The sequence below is a fragment of the Caenorhabditis elegans genome, chromosome IV (genome assembly GCF_000002985.6).
Source record: "Caenorhabditis elegans chromosome IV".
Lineage (NCBI taxonomy): Eukaryota > Metazoa > Nematoda > Chromadorea > Rhabditida > Rhabditidae > Caenorhabditis > Caenorhabditis elegans.
The window spans coordinates 13,320,152-13,342,779 of NC_003282.8; the positions used below are offsets into that span (position 1 = coordinate 13,320,152).

The 22,628-nt window shown below is 38.9% G+C and overlaps 3 protein-coding genes, 2 non-coding genes and 2 pseudogenes across 9 annotated transcripts; 6 read left to right on the plus strand and 1 right to left on the minus strand.

Annotated features, from left to right (window-relative positions):
* Window positions 1-6: 6 nt before the first annotated feature.
* Y67H2A.9 lies at window positions 7-1,680 on the plus strand (annotated as a pseudogene). Its single transcript has 7 exons — window positions 7-63; window positions 109-240; window positions 464-667; window positions 733-896; window positions 946-1,162; window positions 1,240-1,395; window positions 1,457-1,680. Coding segments are annotated over exons 1-7 (1,154 nt in total).
* Window positions 1,681-3,721: 2,041 nt separating this feature from the next.
* Window positions 3,722-6,244, plus strand: fat-2 (the record flags this gene model as incomplete). 2 transcript variants are annotated; one of them, NM_070159.11, is made up of 3 exons in its annotated part: window positions 3,722-4,379; window positions 5,048-5,173; window positions 5,774-6,244. In NM_070159.11, 3 exons carry the CDS (start codon window positions 3,729-3,731, stop codon window positions 6,125-6,127), a joined length of 1,131 nt encoding a protein of 376 aa, NP_502560.1. The 2 variants fall into 2 exon arrangements, with proteins under 2 accessions (NP_502560.1, NP_001368476.1); NM_001380510.1 differs by lacking the exons at window positions 3,722-4,379; window positions 5,048-5,173 and having other exon boundaries at window positions 5,858-6,127.
* Window positions 6,245-8,207: 1,963 nt separating this feature from the next.
* On the plus strand, window positions 8,208-9,163 carry far-6 (Fatty-acid and retinol-binding protein 1). The gene is made up of 2 exons (NM_070160.6): window positions 8,208-8,720; window positions 8,769-9,163. The coding sequence occupies exons 1-2, from the start codon at window positions 8,210-8,212 to the stop codon at window positions 8,810-8,812; spliced, it is 555 nt and encodes a 184-aa protein (NP_502561.1). The 5' UTR covers window positions 8,208-8,209; the 3' UTR covers window positions 8,813-9,163.
* A 192-nt stretch (window positions 9,164-9,355) lies between these two features.
* Window positions 9,356-11,255, minus strand: pqn-74 (Chitin-binding type-2 domain-containing protein). Of its 2 annotated transcripts, NM_070161.5 has the most exons (6): window positions 11,180-11,255; window positions 10,941-11,097; window positions 10,780-10,882; window positions 10,256-10,727; window positions 9,833-10,206; window positions 9,356-9,676 (listed from the first exon to the last, which is right to left on the minus strand). In NM_070161.5, exons 1-6 carry the CDS (start codon window positions 11,220-11,222, stop codon window positions 9,632-9,634), a joined length of 1,194 nt encoding a protein of 397 aa, NP_502562.1. In that variant the 5' UTR covers window positions 11,223-11,255; the 3' UTR covers window positions 9,356-9,631. The 2 variants fall into 2 exon arrangements, with proteins under 2 accessions (NP_502562.1, NP_001380173.1); NM_001392428.1 differs by lacking the exon at window positions 11,180-11,255 and having other exon boundaries at window positions 9,368-9,676; window positions 10,941-11,099.
* Window position 11,256: 1 nt separating this feature from the next.
* W02A2.10 lies at window positions 11,257-11,390 on the plus strand. The gene has a single exon (NR_056880.1). It is a non-coding gene; the product is annotated as an Unclassified non-coding RNA W02A2.10 (non-coding RNA).
* Window positions 11,391-12,963: 1,573 nt separating this feature from the next.
* Window positions 12,964-13,149, plus strand: W02A2.11. Its single transcript, NR_056881.1, has one exon. It is a non-coding gene; the product is annotated as an Unclassified non-coding RNA W02A2.11 (non-coding RNA).
* Window positions 13,150-19,572: 6,423 nt separating this feature from the next.
* Window positions 19,573-22,182, plus strand: W02A2.4 (annotated as a pseudogene). Its single transcript has 5 exons — window positions 19,573-19,635; window positions 20,301-20,602; window positions 20,681-21,079; window positions 21,154-21,708; window positions 21,805-22,182. Coding segments are annotated over exons 1-5 (1,697 nt in total).
* The last annotated feature ends 446 nt before the right edge of the window (window positions 22,183-22,628 follow it).

Consider the following 22,628-nt stretch of genomic DNA (forward strand, 5'->3'; position numbering starts at 1 on the left):
AAACAAATGAGTTCAAATTCTTCGAATTCTTCAAATCAGAAATTCAGCAAATGATGCTCCAAGGTAAGTGAAACTTCAGATGGTCCTTTAAAATGCCTACCTATTCAGAAAACTACCATTGAACTGGCTTCGGAAGCTAACAATTGGTATATCACGGAGGCCGATGAGAAGGGATTCAAGCTCACCGATATAATCAAGAAACTTCTGAAGCCTGGATTTTCGAGAGCCATTCCGTTTGACGTAAGTACATGCATGCCTGCCTGCCTACATGCCTTCCCATTGTCTATTTCAATCAACAGCCTCATCCCTGCCTACCTTATCGAAGCCTGTCTACGTGCCTACCTACCTATCTATTGCCTAGATGCCTCGCCTCTGCCTGTCTGCGTTTCTCCACCTGTCTCTGTCTACCTGTCTGCCTACTTGCCTCCATGCCTACCTACATTCCTAATAGATATTTTTCCAGGAAAAAGAGATCCATGTCTTGTTGACACGTGTCTTCAAGTACTACACAACTCCATCGAAGACTGGACCATCTGCTTCAGCATCTGCAACCACATCTCTGAGCCCTGCAAAACCGGCGGCAAATGCTCTTTAGGAACTTCAAGCCCCGGTCAACATTTGTGGAGATACCCACGGGCAGTACAACGACTTGCTTCGTATTTTCAACGCAAGTTATCTATTCACCTGCCTGCCTACCAGCCGCATTTTTTCTAAAATTTTCTTCCTATTCAGGCATGCGGAGCCGCGACAAAAACTCAATACCTCTTCCTCGGGGACTACGTGGATCGTGGCAATCACTCGTTGGAAGTCATTATGCTTCTCTTCTCATTCAAATTGGCATTGCCAAAAAAGATGCATTTGTTGAGAGGAAATCATGAGTTGAAGGCCATCAACAAGTAAGTTTATATCAGTAGACCTATCACAATAAACTTGTATAATTTTCAGAAACTACGGCTTCCACACGGAGCTCAAGAAGCGTTTCCAAACATAAGCAGTGTATGATTCGCATTACAATCACTTCAATCAAGTCTTCTCGTACATGCCTCTGTGTGCAATCATCTCCAAACGTATTCTCTGCATGCATGGGGGAATTTCTCAACATTTGAAGTCTCTCGATGACATTCGTGCAATCCCATTGCCACTAAAAACTGCAAAGTCTCATGTGAGTTTCCGCCGAAATACACGCCTTTGTCGGAATATCGTTAGTTTGTGCTTTTCATCAACTTGACACAATTTTAGCCTCTCGCTTGTGACTTGTTGTGGGCTGACCCGGAGAAAGCTGCAAATGACTTTGAGCCAAACAAGATCCGTGCAATCTCGCACATCTTTGGAAAAAAGGAGGTTGATGATTTGTGCATGAGATTGGATATCGATTTGATTGTTAGAGCCCATCAGGTTCGTCGTTTTTAATAGCTCAATTTGTACGGGTGCTCTATTAACTAGAATTATTTTCCAGGTAGTCGAGTACGGCTACGCATTCTTCGCCGATCGTCGACTCATCACCGTCTTCTCGGCATCTCGTTATCAAATTGAGCTCTGCAATTATGCAGCTGTTGTGGTGGTCAACAAGATGTTTGAACTGAGCTTTGTTCAGCTCAAACCCGAAGATTTCGAAGTTCGACGTAATGAGTGTGATGATGCTGTCAAGGAACAGACGACTTCAAATGTTCCTCATTGAACTTTTGGCTTTCGGAATTTGAATAAAGTGGTTTTGCGTGAACTTGGGAATGTATCACATTTTTCAAAACAATTTGTTAACTGGCAAACTGATTAGTACATATATTCACTCTGGAACAACTCTGGAATAACTCAGCTGCTTTTTTCCGGCAAATCGGCAAACCGACAAACCGGCAATTTGCCGGTATTGAAAATTTCCGGCAAATAGGCAAACCAGCAAATTGGCGATTTGCAAAATTTGTCGACAAATCAATTTGCCGAACGACAATTGCTGCTCACCCCTGCATAATATATTATGTTTAGAGGGGGTTTTTTGGGCCAATTTCGGAAAGATTTTTAAAATGGAAAAACTAGGCCACTGATTTTTTTCGGTTTTTTTTGAAAACATAAAAGATTTCATGGAGCGTTCAAGAGTTTATCTTGAAAATTATTAAAAATCAGTTGAAAGTTCAATCGTGACAGCAAAATTTGGTAATTTCTTAGAAATCTGTTCTACAAAAGTCTAAAATCTTTTTTTTTGAGGAGCGAATCATTAAAAAAACAGTGAAGAGAAAACTCGGCCACCGATTTTTATTTGTTTTTGCTTTCCTCGACCACATCGCAACTTTTAAAAAGATCTCTGCAACATGGTTGATTATTTGATCAATTTTTCGAAAAAAAAAACGTCTATCCATCCGGGTGCTATCTGCGTCTCTTTGTCTCTATATCTCTCACTCAAACTTTTCATACTCATCACAAAAAGTGCACCTATTCTTTGATGTCTATGACCTCTCAAATCTCAACACTATCTCACAAGGGCAAAGGACATTACGTGTCAGTGTGCTGGCTAGAGATACGGAAAGGAGCGGGGAGCGGGACATGGTTTCGTAGAATAAATCACGCCATATTGTGCGGTGGTCTCTTACGAGGAACTGGTGAGAGAGAGAAAGAGGGAAGAGAAGAATAAGAATAAGAGAGGAAATGAGAAAGGAAATATACCTCCTCTTTTTTTATTATTAGAATCACTTTCAGATAGACATTGTGTCTGAAATTTTTTGTGTGCACTTTTCTTTTCCTATTTAAGATTTTATAATTTTTCCATCTGGAGAGTTATTTTTAAAAATGAGTTTTATTTATGTAGCTTGACTCTAAATTTCAATTTTATTCCTAAAAAAAAATTAAATTTTGCTGCTGTTCAAAATCTTCCCATTATAAAGTCCAAAAATCTAGGTTTTTGTTACGCGGCCGCGAAATTCCGGAAACTCGACCATCTTGAGTCTTCTTTTTTTTTCGAAAAAGGGTTCAGTGAAGTTATAAAATATTATTATTCGATCTTTTTTGGCGCTTTTCAGAAATTTTGAAAAATATTTCCAGGCGAAGGAGAAAATTTCACTTTAATTGAAAAATGATAATTTTTTTAGAACGAATCTTCCGAAATTTACTTTATTTCTTTAAAAAAAATATTAACGCGAAATCCCGCAAATGTGTGTCACTACGTGGCCGTAAAAAAGAGAAAACTCGGCCACTCTCGTAAAATGAAAACGGAGCATTTTCTAAGACATTAACTTCGAAAAGAAAAATTATTTTCAGAAAATTTTAGACATCCTTCAGACAAGCTTAGATAAGCTTCAAAATGACCTGTTTTTTTTTGTAAAAAAATCTAGTTGTGAAAAACTCGGCCACCAAATTTTTTTCGCGGCCTGTCGCATTTTTAGAAATAAATGGATATTTTTTTTAAAGAAAAGAAACTTCAAAAATTAATTGTTTTGTTCAAAATATAAATTTTTAGAAAATTTGCAATTTGCTTCCAAAAATTATAGAATACTGCGTGAGATTTCACCACGTAGCGCCGTGCTCATGGTGCAACGTTGGGTTCCAGCTCTTTTCTTTTCATAATTTTCCTAGTCTTTTTTTTGTCTTTTTTCGTTATCAAATTTGCGCGTAAAATGTGATGTGATGCTGGGAAGTTATGCATACATTGGCCCAATGCACCATATTTCACGCGCAAACTCCTTGGCACAATTCCTTCCAATCCCATTAAATTTTGCAGTAAAACTTGGCCCCCGACGAAGATGACAATCGCTACAAAAGTGAACACAAATAAAAAGGACCTTGATACAATCAAGGTACCGGAGCTTCCATCAGTGGCAGCTGTCAAAGCAGCAATCCCTGAGCACTGCTTTGTCAAGGATCCATTGACTTCAATTTCATATCTTATCAAGGATTACGTACTTCTCGCTGGTCTCTATTTTGCAGTTCCATACATTGAGCATTATCTCGGATGGATCGGGCTTCTTGGATGGTATTGGGCAATGGGAATTGTTGGATCCGCATTGTTCTGTGTGGGTCATGACTGTGGACATGGATCATTCTCCGATTATGAATGGCTCAATGATCTTTGTGGACATTTGGCTCATGCTCCAATTCTTGCTCCATTCTGGCCATGGCAAAAGTCTCATAGACAACATCATCAATACACATCCCACGTGGAAAAGGATAAGGGACATCCATGGGTTACTGAGGAAGACTACAATAATAGAACTGCTATTGAGAAGTATTTCGCTGTGATTCCAATTTCCGGATGGCTTCGATGGAATCCAATCTACACCATCGTCGGTCTTCCAGATGGATCTCATTTCTGGCCATGGTCCCGGCTCTTCGAGACTACTGAGGATCGTGTCAAGTGTGCAGTTTCTGGAGTTGCATGCGCTATCTGTGCTTACGTGAGTTTGTGTGTTGTAGCCTGTAGTCTAGCAGTCTAAATGGTGTGATGTCTAAACGGAATGGGAACATATGTTGATTATAATTTTGAAAAACTAAAAAACATCAGTTGGGCTAATTTGGCAAATTTGCCGTGATTGACAAACTCGGAAAAATGTGATATTTTTTAAATGTTTTTCGGAGCACCAAAACTATTTTTATCAATATTTTTGGGCAAAATTGTATTGTCAAATTTTTGGTGTGTCCGGCAATTTTCAATAAATGCCGTGCTCGGCAAATTCGGCGAATTTGGTAAAATTGCCGAGCTCGGCAAATTCAGCAAGTTCGGCGAATTTGCCGCACAAAAATTAAGTTTTAATACATCACTGTAGTTCAACATGTAGTCCATAAAAAACTACAAAAATTTTTATATTCTTCAGAAATTTTAGTCAAAATTTTGAGGTTCTGACTTGAAAAAAAATATTCAAAAAAATATTTGAAAAGTTTTATTATGTGAATTAGTTATTCTAGGTTTATAGGAACATTTTTAATTTTTTAATCACTCTACTTTTGAATTATATAAAGAGCTCCCAAAAACTACAGTAGTCTTTCAAATTCGCAAAGCTGTCAAACTCCTGATATTTCTACCGCAATGAAATTCTTATCAATTAATATAATTTGATATTTTCAGATTGCCTTTGTCCTCTGCGACTATTCTGTCTACACATTTGTCAAGTACTACTACATTCCACTTCTCTTCCAAGGACTTATTCTCGTCATTATCACATATCTTCAACATCAGAATGAGGATATTGAGGTGTGTTATTTGGCCCAGAAATTGTTGGGTTTTTGTGGGACCGGCTTATTGAGGGCTTGAAAAATTTCTGAAACTGGCGAGAATAAATTTCGTGAAAATGAAAATTTACAAAAATTTGTGCGGCAAAAACCAAGGCTTCAAAAAACCAAGGGGTTCTTTTTTTTTCGTTTGAAGAACAAATAAATGCGGAGTACCGAAATCTGAGAAATATTTTTAAATGAAAACCGACGAAAATGATGGAAACCCGTTGAAAAACTGAAATCAGCATCTGATGAAGATTAAAAATCCCGTAAATCTACACAAATATCGTGAATCGACACATGGCGACTCTGGCGCAAAAATTCGGCGTTTGAAACATTTCATGGGTGTACAAGCGATTTCAAGCTGACATATAAAATCAGGGAAATTTTTTTTGAATTTTTTCACTTAGAAATTCGAAATCAGGGGAAAACTTGGAGTCGTTGAAAAAATTTTCTCAGATTACGGTACTCCACCTTCAGAGACCGAGCATTTTCACTTTTCCGAGTTAGGGAGTGAGAAGCGAGTGGGAGCCGTGTTCTGGAACCCATGTAAAATTTGATTTTCAAAAAAATATTCCAGGTCTACGAAGCTGATGAGTGGGGATTTGTACGCGGACAAACCCAAACTATCGACAGACACTGGGGATTCGGACTCGACAACATCATGCACAACATTACCAACGGTCACGTCGCCCATCACTTCTTCTTCACCAAAATCCCACATTATCATCTGTTGGAGGCAACTCCAGCAATCAAGAAAGCTCTTGAACCACTGAAAGACACTCAATACGGATACAAACGAGAAGTCAACTATAACTGGTTCTTCAAGTATCTTCACTACAACGTTACCCTCGACTATTTGACTCATAAAGCAAAGGGTGTCCTGCAATACAGAAGTGGAGTTGAGGCTGCAAAGGCTAAGAAGGCTCAATAAACTACAAAATCTCCTGACACGTGTTCATTTTTTTGATTGCCATTTTATGTTATAACCAATTTTGAATTTGTTTTTGAAAATTAATTCTCACATATTTCAATGAAAATTTATGTGCTACTTTTGAAAATGGCATTCACATCAGGGGGTGGGCGGCAATCGATTTTTTCCGGCAAATCGGCAAATCGGCGAATTGCCGGAATGGAAAATTTCCGGCAAATCGACAAACCGGCAAATTTCTGATTTGCCGATTTGCCGAGTTTGCCGAAAGAAAGCAATTTGCCGAAAACTTTCGTCAAATTGTGGTTTCGCACTTTTTTTTTTGGAAATTTCAGAATTTCAATTTCAAATGGCAAAATTGCACGCATCCTATGAATGTTCCTACATCTATTTTGAAAAGTAAGCAAATTCTTTGAAAATATGTAGAAATACTGAAAAAATTCGTAAAGACACAGTTTTAAGTGTTTCCGTCTTATAAAAAATCCCTCTAAACATTTCCGGCAAATCTGATATCCGGCAAACGGCGAATCGGCAATTTACCGTAAATGAAAATTTCCGGCAAATTGGCAAACCGGGAAATTGCCAGAATTGAAAATTTCCGGCAAATCGGCAAACTGCAAATTTACCGATTTGCCGAATTTGCCGAACGGCAATTGCCGATCACCCCCTGATTTACACCAGGGCTGCCGGTTTGTCGGTTTTTCGAAACTATCGAAATATCGAAAATTTTCGTTTTTCGGTTCTCCAATTTTTCGACTTTTCGATTTTTCGGTTTTGCTAAAAAAAATGCATCTGAATTCACTCGAAATTGCAAAAAATGGTGGTAGGCACGCACGTATTCAAGATATTTTTTCCTGATTTTTTGACACTACAAATTCTTGCCCTTAGTTCAAAGTTTCACTTTATTGAACTGAAAGCAAAGTTCCAATAAACCGATTATCAGTCCTTCCACTTGACACGTAAAACATGCAATATTTGACACTGATAATGTCAAACGGAATTCCAAAAAAAATGATAGATAAAAAATTTGATTGATATGCATTAAAACAATGCCTAATAGTTAGAAAAAAGTCAGATAAAGAGTTGGTAGGGACGGGACGATTCAGAAATAAATCAATTTTGAATTGACGGAATTTCTTTAGCCAAGACTCGCCTAATCATATTTCCGAAACCGATCAAAATGTTTTGTTCCAGTATTCTGAAAATGACTGCGAACTCATTTTTTCAAGAAGTTCAAGAAAAAGAGGTTCTCTTTTGTTTTTTTTTGTTAATTTAGGTACATTTTAAGTCATTGGAGATATTTCACAGAGACTATATTTTCAGGTATTTGTACTAAATGAGAAACTGGATCAGCTTAAACCCGATGCACTGTTGTAAATGCAACTATTAAGGTCAGTCATGGTAATCTCCGTAATTCTGTTTTACAGGTCACAGCTCGGTTTCTGTGGGCTCATTGTAGGGATTCAAACATGCGCTATAGTTTTCTCAAAAAGTGGCAAAAACTTAGTAATTGCCACTTTTTGACTATCAATTAAAATTTTTTCCAACCAAATTTTAAAAAGCTTTACAATGATATTGTTGCATTTTGGCACCACACAGATTTAGGTTCAAAAAGAAAACCCTAAACTTCATTACACTAAAAGTAGTTTTCTTAATAATAGAAATCCAGGGAAAGTGAGTCATGTGTCTCGAAGGGAACGTGACATTTCATTGGAACTCTCGGTTCGGTACACTATTTCGTTAACGATGGGTCATCCAAGGTCGTATAAAAACATGGCCGGCGGAGCAGGAGCTGCACAGCAGAAGCGGCGCCGAGCTTTCTTTTCTTTAAGTTCTGCCGTTTTTTTCTCATTTTTCTCATCTATTTTTCTTTTAGAAATATAAATTATAAAACAACATACAGTAGACATGAAAAAAAACTTTTATGGGTCTTTTTTTGAACTGTTGACTTTGTGAAAAAAATGGCCTGAAAGCATTTTCACATCTACAGTGCCGGCCAATATTCTATTCGCTTTCCGTGATTTTATGATATCCAGACTATTTCAATTAAAAGTGGCAACCTATATAATTTAAAATGTTATAGCAATGATCCGCATCTTCCTTGTCATAGCACTTGCCTCCGTCGCTGTCTTTTCTGCTCCAATTTCACGCTTACCACAAAGCTTAGACGACATCCCAGCTGAGTTCAAGGAACTCATCCCAGCTAAAGTTACTGAATACCTTAAATCCATCACTACTGAGGAGAAAGCTGCTATTAAGGAATTTATCAAAAGTGTTATGGGAGGAAACAAATCTGTTGAAGAATTGAGTGCTGATATCAAGGAGCGGTCCCCATCCCTGTACGCTAAGGTTGAAAAACTCGACGTCCTACTCCGCACAAAACTCGCGAAACTCGACCCCGCCGCTCTGGCTTTATTCGGGAAAGTCATCGCTCAGGGACTTTCTTTCCGGCAACAGTTCCATGCCGGATACCAGCCAACTCCTGAGATGGTAAAGAAACTCTTCAAGGGATACATTGCTGAATATAAAACACTTTCTGAAAACGCCAAGGCCACCATCACCGATGAGTTCCCCATCGTCGTTGAATTCTTTCAACGTGAGTTTTTAAAATTTGAAATAAGATTAAACATTCGGTTATTTTCAGACGAGAAAATTCAAGCCATCATCCAACAGATCGTGAACTACTAAATTGTTTTTTTTTCAATTATTTTACCAAAATAAGCTTGTTGTCATTTAAAAATAAGTACCTTTGAAATTAGGTGTTTTCATGAAACAAGGTACACTAAGAAAATTATCTCCACAAAGTTTTTTACATTTTGCAATTTGCACTTCCTATAATTGCTTAAGTACTCCACTAAAAAACCAATAACAATTTAAATGTTTATTAAATGTATTTCGAAATTTGAGATTCATATGAAATACAAACAAATTGCAAAAAGTAGAAAACTGCGAAAATTATTTTCTTATTAAACTTTGTTTTATGAAAACACCAAGCGTTTAGATACTTGGAAATTCTAATAAAAAAACCGACCCGCCTGATGTCAGCTGCTGTAGCTTTTTTTCTGGAACAGAGTTGTATAATTTTGAAAAATCCAAAGTGTAGAAAAAGTTTTCGTCAATACTTTGTTAGTTGAAAACATTTTTCCAATAAGCAAAGTATTTGAGTTTAAAATATTTGAACAAACCATTAAAATCACTGCAAATCCGGGGTATCAGACAAAAACCAGAAAAGTATTGAAAATATATATTTATTGAAGTACCATCATAAGTTATATAATAGTTATCATTGGAGAGAAAACCCTAGACATTGGACAATTCGGAATACAAATAAGGATTGGGGATTTGGGGGAAGACGGGGGAAAAGTGAGGGCAAACTAGGCGGTACAATTATGGTTGTCTATGCGTATCCGTTTCATGATTGTTGTTTTCTTCACGGTATATACAAAAAGGCGAGAAGATTGTAGCAGTTTTTGGTTCGATGATGATGTGTGTGAGATGTTCGATCGATTAGAAACGACGGGCCTTCTTGCGGAAGTAGCAGCAAACCATGCACTGAAAGAGTGTTCGTTTGCTTATGATCTATTCGAGCCTCCCTCCCCATTCTTACACACCCCCGTCCCTATTGTAATCGTCTCAATTGCCACACACAAGAACGGAAACCGGTTGAATTGGTTGCCGATCTCTTGCTTCTAGACACTACTCTCTTACCTGTTGTCCGGCATTTTGTCCGACTTGGCAGACCGATTGTCCTGGGCACTGGTAGTTTTGGTTGCATGATCCGATTTGAACTCCTCCGGTGCATCCGCATTGAGCGTTCTGTGGAGCCTGGGTGGAGACGTATGGGGCTGGAGTTGGAAGAGTTCCTGGCTGGCTGTTGGTGTCCCAGACGCAGACTTGGGATTGGACGTCGAAGACGGTTCCTGGGGCACATGGCATACGTTGCCATCTTCCGCAGAACAAGTTGTTTGGAGCTGGCTGGCATTGAAGGTAGTGAGTGCGGGATTGTGGGTCAGTGGCAAGTGGGTCGATCATCCATGAGCAGATTCCTTGGTATTGAGCGTTTTGAACTCCGGATCCTTGGACTGAAATAGAAAGGTTTAGATTGTAGATTCTAGAACCATAAGATCTTACCGAGTGGGCATGGCTGTGGCTGGACAACTGGAGCAGATTGTTGTGGGCAGTATTGTTGCTGGGTGGTTGTGGTTTGGCAGTTCTGTTGAATTTGGGTTGGGGTGCACTGGCATGGTTGCATCTGAACTGGAGCCTGGGTGGTGGTCTCTTGTTGTTGGCAGCAGGAGATGGAGACAAGGATCTGCTCATTCTGCTGATTGTTGGTAGAGCATGTGCAGGCTGGTTGGTTCTGTGGGCATGGGCATGATGGGTATTGGGAGAATCTCAATGGCTGTTGCTGGGCAGATCTGCGGACCTTCTTGACAGCAGAGATTGGCTCGAGGATTTCCGGCGATGGGCAGACACAGTTTTGCTCTCCATTTGGACAGGCGCACTGTCTTGGAGCCTCACGGGTCTCCTCAACGAGGAATTGCATGGCCGAGGCAGTTGGGCAGAAGTTGTACTCGGTGGCATTGGCAGACTCGCAAAGTTCCTATAAACAAGAAGATAAACAAAAGGTTGAAGAGTGAAAGGTAAAGGATTACTTGTTGTTTGTTGACAGAACGGACAGTCTTACAACGGCGAGCGGAGGCAACAAACTCGTATCCTGGGAGGCATTCACGAAGAAGCCAGATTCCGAGATCTTTTCTGGAAATGTGAGAAGGCGGATGAAGGTAAAAAGGTATTCAGTATCAAAATGGCTTACCTATCGGCAGCAAATGAGGATTGACGAACACATTCAACATAACGGGTTGGATCACCAGTGGCTCTAGGGAACGATGGCAATTGGCAGATATCACCAAGAATGGCTCTCCAGTATTGTGGAGTTTCCTCACCACTCTTGGATTCGCAAGATGCGAGAGCTATAAGAAAATGGAAAAGGTTATCAAGGAAGAATGAAACAAAATGTTAAAATTGTTAAAAAATCAGAAAAAAGTGATAAACCTGCGAGAGTAGCGCATCCGATAATGAGGAGGAAGCGCGCCATGTGTGTATGAGTGAGAAGAAGCTAGTGTGATGCTCAATCGGCAAACTCGTCGCGCTTTTATACGATTTGGCTCTGGAGCACACCTGGGGAGGGCTCCCGCGCCCTCTCCGAAGTAGGCGGTTCTCTCAGCCCGCCCTAATCCGGAACTCATCAGTGGAATGGCATGCGGAGAGAGGAGCGCACGCGCACCCGTCGACCCACTTCTCACCGCGAATACTTGTAAATAGATTAACAAGATTACAATAGGAATTGATACCCCCTCTCTTCTCTCTTGCTTTCTATGTTCATATTTTTTGAAAATCAAAAACTGTGTTTGTCAGAGTAAACAAACAAAACCCGTGTGTCCGTGCAAATTGGCAACTTACTACAGACAGTAGTGTACTCGAGCATGCTTTCGCAGAAACCGTTTAAGTAGTTGGTTCTCTTACACTACTACAAGTCTCTTTTTTGGCTTTGCGGCGTCAAGCAAGGCCGAAGGTTATGGGAAAAGAAGCTTCTAGACGCTAGATATTTCATCTTTTGGTTCTTGTTGACTCAAGTTTATTTGTGTCGTTCTACTTGAGCTTTTCTCTCTGATTTGCATCATTTTTGATAGCTGGAAACAAAAGGTTACGGTACAAAATCACTTCACAATTCATAAAAATTATTTGGGAATTTAAATGAAATATTGCAAAAATTTTTGAATCGTCTAAAATTGCCAATTTTCGCTCGTAAAAATGGATAATTGTTGTTTCTGATGATTATAAAAGCGATTTTAAAATGTTTAAAAAATCTACAGTACGCTTAATTTTTACAGGATCTACTCTCAAAGCGAACTTAATATTTTCAAATTGAGGTCGCGCAAAAAGTATCTGCGCCGTTAAGAAGTACAGAAGTACAGTAAGAAGTACTGCCCATTTTTTCTTCAAAATATTATTCTGTAGAAAAACGTTTTTGAAAAATCCCCCAAAAAAAAGAGCGGGTTACTGTAGCGCACGCTCATATAGAAAAAAATTTTGTTCGTCTCGGAAACCCATGGAGACGTAACGCTATTCTTTCAGATTTTTTTTGATTTTTTTCAGGAAAAAAATCTTGAAATATTTTTTGCAAAACTGAAATTTTCCGGCAATTGAAAAAAATGCGTAAAAACTCGATTTTTCGATGTTCAGACCTAGTCAGTGCACATTGAGAACTTTTCGGATGTTCGTTTACATTGTGCTCAAATTAGGCGAACTTTGTGAAAATCTGGCACACGTTTCAATAGCGAACCTGGATTGATGTCCGCTGCTTATTTAACTTGTATATCAATTGTATTCAAAACTTCAAACATGTTCGCTGTATGACATGCATGTGCTCTACAATTAGAGCCTGTTCTCTCAAGTTTCTTTCGTGCCCCCAAAGTTCCAGACACGGATCGGTTTCCCGTAATCTCTGGTCTCCGAAGAACACCCCCCCCCCCCCGTCGCCTAGTTCTCAGTGTGTATCCGATGTACGTATAATATGCACTTCATATATCCACCCCTCCTGTCTAACAATTAGTGAAGAATTGAAAAAAAGGTTGGTGAGGGGAGGAAGGAGGGAGGGCGCGAGCTCGTTGACGCCGCGTCTCGTCCGCATGTGCTTCTCCTGCGCATCATCTTATTCCAGTTTGCCCTTCCAATCGTCCGTTGGGAGCAATAAGAAGCATCAGTTGAGCAAGTGAGGAGGGGGGAGGCGAACAATGTGTGTTGAGTGACTCTATTCGTTGGTTTTTCAACAGTCTAACGGGTCCGTTTGTGTATGGGGGTATGTATGTTGCTTGTTGCTCCTGTTGGATTGTGAGAAGAGAACAACGAAAATGATATCTTGGAGAGAGAGATCCGCGCGCCCGCGCGGCACAACTCGGTCATCCATGTGCTCGCGGCGGCGGCTCCGTCAAGTGCCATCTCTTTTTCTTTATCTCTCGATGCACCATGCATTGGCACTCATTTATCTGTGAACAAGATTATCTGACACAGGTAGTATCCTCTCTGTGTTCAGATCATTGTCTTTAGACTCACGTTGAGCAATCTTTGAGCTGAATTAAATTAGTTTGGCGCCGGCTTCTTGACCAAATTTTTCCAGCTTGGTCAAGATTAATTTTAAAATGTGGCCGTGTTGGGTAAGTTTCTCTTAAATTGGCTCATGGAAACTGTAACCCAAAATGAAATTTCAGATCACTAAAACTCGGCCACCAATTTTTTTGTTGAAAATTGCCATGACGGTCAGAAACTCCGTTAAAACTTTTGCGAAATTTTTTTTTTTAACTGAAATTTTTTAGATTAACCGATTAATCATTTTGAATAGAAAGTGTGAAAATTTATTTTGGAAATAATTTAAATTTTCGAGAAAAAAATCGGTGGCCGAGGTTTTATTTGTTAGCGGTCATGGAGTAGAAGCCGGCCTGTTCCCTCAGTTTCCACCAGGATTGCGCGGCGATTGCCGACCGGCAATTCTACAAAATGAGACGGTTGGGCATGTTCCCCTGTTATGTTTCATTAAAGTTTAATGATACATATAGAAAAATATTTGCTTTGTTTGAAAATAATTTTCATTTGACTTGGAACAACCGAGAAAGTGTTCAAAAATAGTCCGAATGTTGAAAATTGGCGGTGAAAATTGCCGAAAAATTGACGGCAATTTTCAACATTCGGACAATTTTTGATAACTTTCTCGGTTTTTGCAAGTCAAATAAAACTTATTTTCAAATAAAACATATAGTTTTATATAAATAATGTATCAAAAAATTTAAATGAAAAATATCGGGGGAAAATAAGCACCCCAGATTTCCAATACGTGGCCTAGAAAATTGAAACACCGGCCACCAATTTATTTTTGACTTTTTACGGCTGAAACCACGACCAAAGTGTATACAAAAATGCCTAGGCGAACATAAACCACATGGTCATTTCCATCGGCCAAATGTTCAATGAAAAAGTGGTGTTCTATTGTCTCATGCTTCACACTTTCCCACGCCACTACTCAACCAGAATGAAAAATCAATTCAATAGTTCTATTTTTGACACCCTCTCCGAACTCTCTCGTTCTAGTACCCCCTCTAGAGAACTGTAATCAGTTTGAGTGCACACATGTCAGCTGCTTGTAGAGTTGTCTTATTGTTCGTCGGCACAAAATGCCCAAATATAGGAGTGAGAGAATGGGAGCAAAAGGTACAGAGAGAGAGAGAGAGAGAGAGACACCAAACACATGGGGTCTCAAACACAAGACGATCGGCGTCACCCGTGTTTGAAAGCGAGCAAGAAAAAAGTGCAGCTTGAAACACAATAGCATCCGTGAAGAAACCGTTGTGCCAGTGTGTTTCTCACACTCTCTTTCCGGGATATCCAAGTTAAAATCAAAATCAAAGGAGAAGGGTGCGATGTCCTTCGCATTTTGTTAAAGGGGTCGCACCGAAAAAATTTGGTGGCGGAGTTTTTCGTTTCGCTGCCACATCAGAAAAAATCGAAATTCTTTACTGTTAATTGATTATTTACAATTTAAAAATTAAAATTAAAATCAGCAGCCAGCGATAGCGGTCATTGGCTTTTAAAAATTGATAATTGGAAATCGATAAACAGCGATCGGAAACCGAATATTAAAAAACAGTCAATTTAAACCTAGCGACGGCGATAATCGACTTTTTCAACCCAGGTTGCAACTCCCTTAAGATCAGCAATCGGCAACCAGACATATTGGCGTGCAATGGCTTCTTCTGGAATATCTGACAACTTTCAGTTTTACAAAAATGACGTCACTTCTGAATGATGCAGGCATCACACTAAAATGGAAGAGGTTTTTCAAATGTCTAACAATTGTCACTTTTCTGATCATTGACCCTAAGCCCAAGCCTGAGCCTAAACCTATCCCTAAGCCTTAGCCTAAGCCTAAGCCTGAACCTAAGCCTAACACTAAGCCTAACCCTAAGCCTACGCTTAAGCATAAGTCCAAGCTTAAGCCCAAGCCAAAACCTAAGATTAAGCTTAAACCTAAGCCTAAACATAAGCCTAAGACTAAACCTGACCCAAATCGTAAACCTAAGTGAAACCTTTTAGTCTCTATTTTTCGAAGGAAAAAGTGCATCTTGAAACACAATAGGCCTTCCGCAAAGCAAAGGGTTTCCGGAGATGTTCTATTGAATTCAGGAGCACAAAAAACCCAAAACACATAGAGTCAAGACGTGTGGCCCAAAAACAATAACTGCGTTCGGAAACCTCCCCGCCCGGGGGTGCTCTTTCTCTTGTCAGCTGTGTTTTTGTTTGCTAAATGTGTGTTTTCTCGCACTTCCTTTCATTTGCCTTGCCCCATGTACAATAGATCGGAAGAGCAAAAAGTGGATGGAGTGAGAAGCCATAAAGTATTTCGAGGTAAAGCATTGGATGGGGTAAGAGTTGTCCCCACTTCCCTCAACACCACACGGCTCAAGAAATCTCATCCGGGGAGGGCAAAAAGAGACGGTACTTGAGAAACAATACGCATTGTTCATGCCTCCTCTTGCTCTCTTTTCGTGTGCTTCATCCGAGAAATTGAGCAAAACGAACGCGGAAAAGTAAGATGGGGGATATTCAATGAAAAAAGAAATTGATATGCTCTGATTTGTATTGTTCTTTTTTGCTGTTGCCACTGTTCCATAGAAACAAAAAACCAGCTTGAAATATGATGAGTCACCTCGGTGGTCTGTCGATGATTTCACTGGTGTTTACTCTCTGACCTGAAACTCTGGGAATTAGTGTAGCAATCTGAGGAATTTGGGATTCGAAAAAAGCTCTGAAAAAAAAACCGAAAATTGATGTTATGCCAAGACACATAAAGTTTTAAAGATGGAGTAGCATCTGGGGTTGTTTTTTGCCTTAAATGACAGAATACATTCCAAATATACCGAATATAACTGTTAAAAAATTTATAAAATTTTTCTAAATTTTTTATGATTTTTTTTAATTTTGCAAAAATTGAATTTGAATTCCCACACAAATGAGTGTCGTCATTTTCGACATTTTTGCGTTTTACGATGATTAGTCGCGTTTTTTAATATATATATTTTTATTTCTTTGCTTTGTAATTTGAAACATAATTTGCTAATTTTTTAAAAACATTTTTCTGTGAAGAAAACTTGCGAAGAAACTTCCCGAAACTCTAAAATTGGCCTAAAAATCGTTATTTCATAATTAACCATAATTTTCGTGTCTAAAAAATTGACTGTATCTATAAAACAAAGAAAAATAAAGAAAAACCAATTTGTTTGGCCGTAAAAGACAAAAATGTCAAAACTGACATCAATCAGTTGCACGTGAATTCAAAAATATTTGGCCCTTTTTATTTTTGAAAAAATCATAAAAAATTTAGAAAATTTTTTTAAAGTTCTCAACAGTTATATTCAGTATATTGGGACTCTATTCTGTCATTTAGGGCAAAAACCCACAGACGCTACTCCACCTTTAAACATAAAAGATAGATTCGAAAGTAGCTCTACTCGGTGATATTTGGGAGAATATAGTGGAAAATTATAATACGATAAAACATTTTAGAATTTAATTGGAAACCCACAAGAAAAACGGAGTTGAGAAACCTGAACAAAAAATACTTGTTAAACAAAATACAAAAATTCTTCAAAATGGCCCCGCACAAATCTTGGCTGTTTTATCAGAATTTCTTCGTCCTCCTTGTTTTAGGTGCAAAAATAACTGAAAGTTTCTGAAGAAAATTGAGAAACTACAGAAAATCTTTGTAGATTTCAAATTTAGCTCATCATAGTTCATGCTCTCCGTGTATTGTGCATTGATAAATATTGATAAACACTGTGCCAAAAAATCCAGTTTTTTTCTTCACACGAGACTCCACTTTTCTGATCGCTTTTCGCAAAACATTGGTTGACCTTTTTGCACTTCCTGTATATATAAAATTTCAGGTTAATAATTGTTGCAATTGCACACAATTCAATCTGTGATCTGCTCGTAAAGTTTACTCAACCTCCCCGTGCGGGTGTGTTGCCAATAAATTCCGACAATTTGTTTGATGGTTTGGGGGGGGGGGGGGGCTGTTCTTTATTGGATCGCCATTTTTGGAATATTTCTGAACCAGTTTTCTTGGAAGGTTTTCAGGTGCAAGGTAATATGTTTGTCTAGAAGTTCAGGGAAGATCTGTGGGAAAAAATCGGAGTTTTTCCAATTCAGAACATTTTAATACTTGTCCAAAACTTTATATAGTTCAGAAGAAATTATCAGTATTAAATTTTTGAGAATGGCCGAGTTTTTTATCTAGGCCACTGCTACATGGCCGGGAGAAGAAGAAAACTCGGCCACCGATTTTTTGGCGGCTAAGTGAGTGAGATTTAAGTACTTTATTTTTTTTCTGGGTTTGAGTAAACATTTCACTTCACAACTACAGTAACCCAACTTCTGAAGGACACTATTTCTACAAAAGTAGAGACAGGGCCAACGCCACGTGGCCGCGAAAAAAAACTCGGCTACCAGATGGGCAGTGCACATTGTGCACTTTCTCGAAAATTGTCTCCAAAAAGTTGTGAAGGATCATTTTCATACCATTTGGGGTATTTGGGGTGTGGTAAAATACTGAAAAAAAATTTTAGGCCATTTACTTATGTATCTAGTTCTCAGTGGAAGTTGAAGTCGGTAAAACTCAAAGCTTATGGGCTGAAATTAATATTAAACAAAGAAGATGATCTCTGACTTCAAATAATTTTTTTTTCTGGATTTCTAGACCACGAGTGACGTCACTGTTCTCACCTAAAGCTGAAAAACTATGAAGCTCTAGTGACTAGAATTCATATGGAAAACTATAAAATTTGCGTTACCAAAATAATTATAGGTACCGTTGTACTCCAACATACACTGATCGTTTTGTTCTTTGTATTTTTAAATCAGAAAACAGGTCTTGTCACATGTTTACATGGCAACATGTAATCCTTCTCCCCCCAATTTGCCACCGGACGTTTCACGGCTCGCTCGTTTTTTTGCCCCGCGCATCTTCCTGTCGCTAGCATCTTTCCGAGACGCGACTAATCATCTTTCGAAATGATAAGCGGGTTATGATGTGCCAAATTGTGAATCTGCTTCGTTTTGCACTGTAACTAACGACTTGAATAGGATTTATGACACATTTTCTATATTTTGTGGGGAATTTCAAGCGTTGAATAGTTATTGTTGTGGAATTCTTTCAACGTGGTGGTAAAATCATGACTAGATAAATTCAAAATGGAATATATTTAAAGATAGATTAGCGTCTGTGGGTTTTTCATCCTAAATGGCAGAATACAGTTCCAATATACCGAATATAACTGTTAAAAAGTTTAAAAAATTTTCTAAATTTTTAATGAGTTTTCTAACTTTGAAAAAAAAATTTAAGCCAAGATCTTTACCAAAACTTTGACTGATTATTCATAAAAAAGCTGCGTTTCAAAAGGCTTGCAACCAGTAATCCACAAGTGTTCTTTTTTCTCATTTCTCAGACAACCAATGTACCAGTTACTCTTCCATTTTTGGCAGGTACTACTATCCAGTGCAAACAAATTTCGATATATGTATCACTTTTATTTGCTCAATTTTACCGGCGCAACCTGCTCCGATTGACTTGCGTGAAATTGATGAAGGGAATGGAGATTAGCTATAATATTTGTGGATTTCAAAAGTCAAAATCAACGTAACTAATCAGTTGAAAAAATGATGACTTTCTTGATTGCGGGCTGGTTTCATTTTTTGAAAAAAACGAAAAGAAAGATGCACTTATGAACTGTCCTCGGCATAAGGGTGTTCGCTTTTTTTGCAGCTGGAGGAGCACACACTTGGCTCTCCGAAACACGCATGCAATTGCTGGAATGTCGATGCTCCTGTTGTACTTGCTCTCCAAAGTGTACTCAGATTATCTGGTTTTGAACATCGAAGAACACATATCAACCACACCCAGACTATCATTAGTCACTAACCCATTAATTTTTTTGGGAAGAAGGAATGCGGAAACATAAAGTTCAATATTGAAGATCAGAACACGAAAGATACGGAATGAGAAATTTCTGTAGGTTTTTGGTAATTCGGATGAGAGAGATCAAGGGTGCAGGTGAGGTGAGGTGACTTTTTTGTGTTTTTTGGTATTTTGGCGAAAAATTGAGTTTTTGGATAAAAAAACCAATAATGTACTTTTTTATTTAAATAAAATAAATTACTAAATTCAATTTTTTCAATATTTAATTGCGTGACCGAGTCCTTTCTAAAAAAATATACATAAAAACAAAACAAAACAAAAACACTTGTTTTTCGACAGTCAGTGTGAAAAACATTCATTACTATCAATTTTCGTTTACAATCACAAATCGTGGCAATCAAGTTATTACATCGTAACAAATATGGCCAAACGAAATGATTCCACCAATCCGAGAATCTACGGATCAGCCTTAAGGAAGAAGGAGGTGAGTGTGAATGTTTAGAAATTGCTAAAAATTCGCTTTCTTCCGCCTGTTCTTGAGCTAGCTCAAGCTTGAGAAAAAACATCGGTGGCCGTTTTCTTTTCTCTCGGCCATGTAGAATGAAACCCGTTTTTGCTGCATTTTGGCCGAGTGGAAAATCGCTGGAAATTTAAGTTTATTCCACGTGTCTTCCAGAAAAATTCTCGTGGCAGAGTTTGTCGTATTTTGCGGCCATGAAAAAATCTCGCTACTTTCTTGCCACGTGGAAAAAATTCTGATTTTGGTAATCGTCGAATTGTGTAAAACGATGAAATTTCTAGGTTTTTTCCACGTTTACTTGAGAAAAAATTGGTTGGCCGAGTTTTCTATTTGTCTCTGGAATTTGTCAAAATTTTCGAATCTTCGAACTCGAATCTTGTAAATGAGCAAATTGTGATGTTGTTGCCACGTGGCCATAGAACGCTATAATTTTTAAGCCGTGGTAGCCACCGGAAAACAGTTTAGACGTAAAATTTGCGTGTGGCCGAGTTTTCTCTTGTCGCAGCCACGTGGCTCCTATAGAACACACGCTCCACCGCAAAATCAAAATGTTTGTGAGAAAATTTGAATTTCCCGCCAAACTTCATTCTGAGAGTATTTCAATTTTTTACTTTATATATAATTTTCAGTCGTCACAGGACCTACAATTTGGTGTAAATAGTAATGAACATCAAATGTCAAGTGATCAACTATCAGAAACTCTTAGTATTGGAGGAAGTCAAGTGGCTGGAAATAACGAAACGGTCCCTGGTACCATGGAATGATGTTCGGACAAACAGTTGAAAAACTTTTGAAGTGGGATCATGCTTATCTCGTTCGTCGTGCCATGCAACGCAACTCGAAAAAGGTTTTGTGTCTTTCTGTCAAGATTGATGGAAAGATCTGTCATTTAACTTTAAATTCGAATAAGGATGGATGGAGTTGTGCAAAGGTAAGTAGATCATAATGGGAAGGGTGATAGAAACTATAACTATTACTCATTAAAAAGACCAACTTCCAATCATTTCAGCTACTGGCAAAGTTTCCAAAAATCACTCCAAAGCGCTTCCAACACATTCATCATCTTCTCGATGCCTGGTCTCTTGTTGTCAACTCCATTGTTCCAGTTCCACGTCGACAATTAGTTCTTCAACACAATTGTATTCACCTCGAAAACATATTGGGTAATGGAGCATTCGGCGAGGTTCTGAAGGCGAGATATATTCCACGTGGTCACACAAATGGTGTTGAAGTAGCAGTGAAACGGGCACTTGGGACGGCTCAAAGAGATCAGATGCAAGAATTTTGTCACGAGGCTCAGATAATGGGAACTTTGAAGCATGACAATGTCGTGAAGCTCTATGGAATTGCATCGTTGGAGCAACCGATTATGCTGGTTATGGAGCTGATTACCGGAGGAGATTTGAAGGTTTGTTACTCTTACCAACTATACCTGTGCCTGCCTACTTACCTACATGCCTCATTTTTACCTTTATATTTCAGAAATATCTCCAGTCGACTCCTTCAATCCCAAATCGTCAGTTGATCGCCTTCGCCCTTGACATTGCCAACGGAATGCGCCACTTGGTTATCAAAAAAGTGATCCATAGAGACTTGGCGGCACGTAACTGCTTGATCAGCAGACCAACACTTCAAGTCAAAATTTCCGACTTTGGACTCGCTGTGCAAGCAACTGAAGTAATCGTAAAAAAATTGGGCAAGGCTCCAACTCGATGGCTTGCACCGGAAACGTTTCAAAAAGGAATTTTCAATGAGAAGACGGATGTGTGGTCGTTTGGAGTCGTCCTCACAGAGATTCTGACAAGATGTGCTGCCGATCCACTTGCTCCGAGAACTCTTGAAGAATGCAAGAAATACATCATAGAGTCTCCACATCCTCATCGAATTGAAAACAAAGAACCCAAGGAGCTTGCCGATTTGGTGGAGATGTGCTGTGATAAGAATACCATATGTCGTGCGAACTTTCAAAATGCCAAGCGTCGTCTCAAAATTGTGATTGACCAGTACGACCATCCAGACGGCCACAAATTGGAATTGGTGAGTATTAAAAGTTGATTTTTCTATTTTTTGAGTTTTCCTCTAAAATGAGAAGCGAGAGCACACAACTTCTTAATGACATCTATCTCATTTCAGAAAAAATCCGAGGAGCGGAAGACGCTGACCATTCGCAGATCCACCGCCACCGTGACCCGAAAAAAATCTCGAGATGGAGGACGTCAAGCATCTGTCGAACGGAAGGGGCACGGTACTCAACGGAAAGTGGTCTCAGTGCTTCGAAAAGATAGAGGGGCTCTGAAGCTTCCGTCTGGAATCGCCACCAACCTTGAGAAACCGTCACCGCCACCTCACACTGCAAAATCGTATACAATTAAATCGCCGACGACTCCACCCGTGTCCCAGCCTCCTGTGTCCCAGCCTCCTGTGTCCCAGCCTCCTGTGTCCCAGCCTCCTGTGCCTCAGCATCCAATGACTCCGCCACCAGCATCTTCTGCAAGGCCACATCCGAAGTGAACTGTGTTTACATGAATATGAAATAAATGCTTTGGATGCAAAATGAAATATTTTGTTATTTAATCAACAACTTTTTTGTGGTGCATTTCTCTTAACTAAGCCTTCCATGAGGGTGAGTTTTTACCCTCCCTAAAATACCCTGTTCGGGTAAAGGGTAAAAAAGGATATCAACGTGCCCTACTTTTTTTCTACCCTCACGGAAGGCTTACTCTTAACAATAGACTTGGGAAAATAAGAAGGTGTGATTGAATACAATGGCCTCGGTGGTTGAATGGTGCATTTAGAAATTGTTAATGCATTTACTATTTCTATTCTACCCGAAACTTTTTTTCATTTTCGTTTTTTTCAAAGTTAAATTTAAAAAAACCAGAATCCAAAAAAAGTATCCCCTTTCAATGTTAACCCAATTATCCATTTCAGCTTGTTCAAACAAAATAAAACGTTTC

Bases quoted from the DNA above. Each gene is read 5' to 3' on its own strand.
- far-6 (NM_070160.6), top strand. From the start codon at position 8,210: ATGATCCGCATCTTCCTTGTCATAGCACTTGCCTCCGTCGCTGTCTTT. The intron at 8,721-8,768 runs GTGAGTTTTTAA...GGTTATTTTCAG, and splicing joins CGTCGTTGAATTCTTTCAAC to ACGAGAAAATTCAAGCCATC.
- pqn-74 (NM_070161.5), bottom strand. From the start codon at position 11,222: ATGGCGCGCTTCCTCCTCATTATCGGATGCGCTACTCTCGCAG. The intron at 10,728-10,779 runs GTAATCCTTTAC...TCTTGTTTATAG, and splicing joins GTTCTGTCAACAAACAACAA to GAACTTTGCGAGTCTGCCAA. The intron at 9,677-9,832 runs GTAAGAGAGTAG...ACACTCTTTCAG, and splicing joins GACAAAATGCCGGACAACAG to TGCATGGTTTGCTGCTACTT.